Below are 2,258 nucleotides of genomic sequence, written 5' to 3'. Positions count from 1 at the left end.
GGGGGGACCTGTTATTCGACAGTCACAAAACTGTTCATTGCTAAACCTAGCCTTGCAAAAGAGCCAATATTGTGTAATACCTCTTATGATCAATGATGAGCTGCGGAAGTCTCTTCAACCGAACTTTTACTTCAAGATAATGACAGTCTCTATGACTAAGGTCGTATCAATGGTAATGTTTGCATCACATCACAAAAAACATAATTTAATCACGCTGTATGCCTCTCACTGCTGACATAATCCCAATGTTAAGCTCACATGACAGGATTGAAGGCAGTTATGTATCAAAACTGTTGTAATGTTATCCTCACATCACAAGGTTATGGAAATAGCTTTAAAAAGCATGTAGCAGCAGAGGCAACTTGTAATATGCAGGTTAACAACACAAGTTTAAAGTCATTCTGGGTTGTGTACATTTCATCAGCTGTGGCACCTAATACTTGCTGTTTAGTTGTACTCAGGCTGCCACGGGAAATCCTCCAGACTGTAGCTGATGGTGTATGGAAGCTGTGGAGCAGTGAATAGCTTGAGTCTCGGTGCACCAGGAGTCCCAGCAGTCTTGAGTAGGCAGCAGTACTGGGGGCTTTATGGTGGAGTCTATAGAGCCAGGATGGAAAGCAGGGCTGTTCAGAACTTGTCCGGCGTCCTCGTCCATTGAAAGTGAACCTTTGCGGCTTAAAGGAGAACTATGGGGGTTAAGGCTTTTCCCCATAGTTCTCCTTAGGGTAACGGGAGGACACAAATCAGATCATTGGTTCGGCCTCATCTGGAGTACGCGGTCCAGTTCTGGTCACCAGTACTAAGAAAAGATGTCCTTGAGCTGGAAAAAGTCCAGCGGAGGGCAACCAAACTAATTAGGGGTATGGAGGACCAGAGCTACGAGACGAAGCTACTAAATTTAAACATGTTCACATTGGAGGTGAGGAGATTAAGGGGGCATATGATCTCCATGTACAAAATTTTCAATGGTGGTAGCAACATTAGCGATAAACTGTTTAAAATTAACTCCATTACAAAAACTAGAGGCCATCACCTAAAATTGGTGGAAAAAAAATTCCAGCACAAGGGGCGAAGGGGGTTCTTCACAGTTAGATCAGTTAGGGTCTGGAACTCACTGCCACAGGCGGTGATTTCAGCAAATAATGTGGAATTGTTCAAGAAACTTTTGGGTGATTTCTTAAGGGACCGTAATATACAGGGGTACAGGTACTCCTAGAATGAGATCCTAATAGGTTGGACTTGATGGACTAATGTCTTTATTCAACCTCAAATACTATGTAACTATGTATCTCATTGTCACAGGTCGGCTAGAACTATGAGGTGAGTGAAAAGCACTGACCTCATAGCTCTCCTTTAAGCCGAGGAGGGGGCCGGAGCGGCATTAAGTCGGCGAACTGTGGGTGGAGTCACCCTCCGTGTCCGAGACGCCGGAGAGGTGAGTATACTGGATCTATTACATATTGCCAGCATGGGCGGTGCCACAGCTAACCCCAATTTTACAGGACTGGTTCGTGTTAAACTTTTCTATTTAGCACTAGAGTGGCTTTAAAATGAACCCTGTATGGGCAAAACACATGTTCTCGGTCAGGTGGCAAACTAGTCACGTGAAGAGATAACTGCTTTCTACCTGGAGATACTCTTTTAAATGACTCACTTTTTTGCAGTCGATCCCGCGGGCGAAGATGGCTTTAGTGAAGAGTGGCTGGCTCTGGAGGCAGAGTAAGTAGATTCTATCTATCTTGTATCCTCTGGAGACTGTTTGTAGCAGCTCAGTACAGACTTTGCAGAGTCTCCGGAGTATGTGTGTCCTGGTTAGCCGGAGCAAGAGGAGCCCTGCACTGCGGTTTGAAGATTTGGTACTGTGGTTTGTACAGTTCGGGGGAATTAGATCGACACACATGCAGGACACACTTTGTAGGCCGAAATAGCGCACAGCATCTACATTCTTGTACATGACAGGACAGCCCATAGGCTCAATTCACAAAGCCAGCACAGCAGGAGAGGGGAACTTATATTAAAAAAATGTAACAGTTAGTCACATGGCTTAAGGGTTAGTTCACACCATATGCAGTGCGTTCCGGTACAATTCTGGCCAGAACGCACTGCCTCGCATTGCGGCGGCTCACTTTTTTGCAGAGCTGGAGGGGTGAACGGCACTGTGGCCACGACCTCCTGCCGCAATGCGATCGCCCGCACGGGATCGCAAGGCACATTATGCCTGCAGTGCGGTGCGATCAAGATGCTGCAAGCACTATTTT

At 46.1% G+C, this 2,258-nt stretch overlaps 1 protein-coding gene across 1 annotated transcript in view; it reads left to right on the top strand.

The window, feature by feature from the left end:
* Positions 1-1,652: 1,652 nt before the first annotated feature.
* The window catches only part of PLEKHB1 (pleckstrin homology domain containing B1), a 15,815-nt gene continuing 15,209 nt past the window's right edge, over positions 1,653-2,258 (top strand). Inside the window, exon 1 of the mRNA XM_018572553.1 lies at positions 1,653-1,719. Coding sequence (XP_018428055.1) covers positions 1,683-1,719 — 37 coding nt within the window. The 5' untranslated portion in view covers positions 1,653-1,682. The remainder of the gene's footprint in view (positions 1,720-2,258) is intronic.

Source organism: Nanorana parkeri, unplaced genomic scaffold (assembly GCF_000935625.1).
Source record: "Nanorana parkeri isolate BGI_ZX_2015 unplaced genomic scaffold, ASM93562v1 scaffold2065, whole genome shotgun sequence".
Taxonomy (NCBI): Eukaryota; Metazoa; Chordata; class Amphibia; order Anura; family Dicroglossidae; genus Nanorana; species Nanorana parkeri.
Note: the sequence above shows the minus strand (reverse complement) of the source record. Positions and strands in the feature narration are given on the sequence as shown.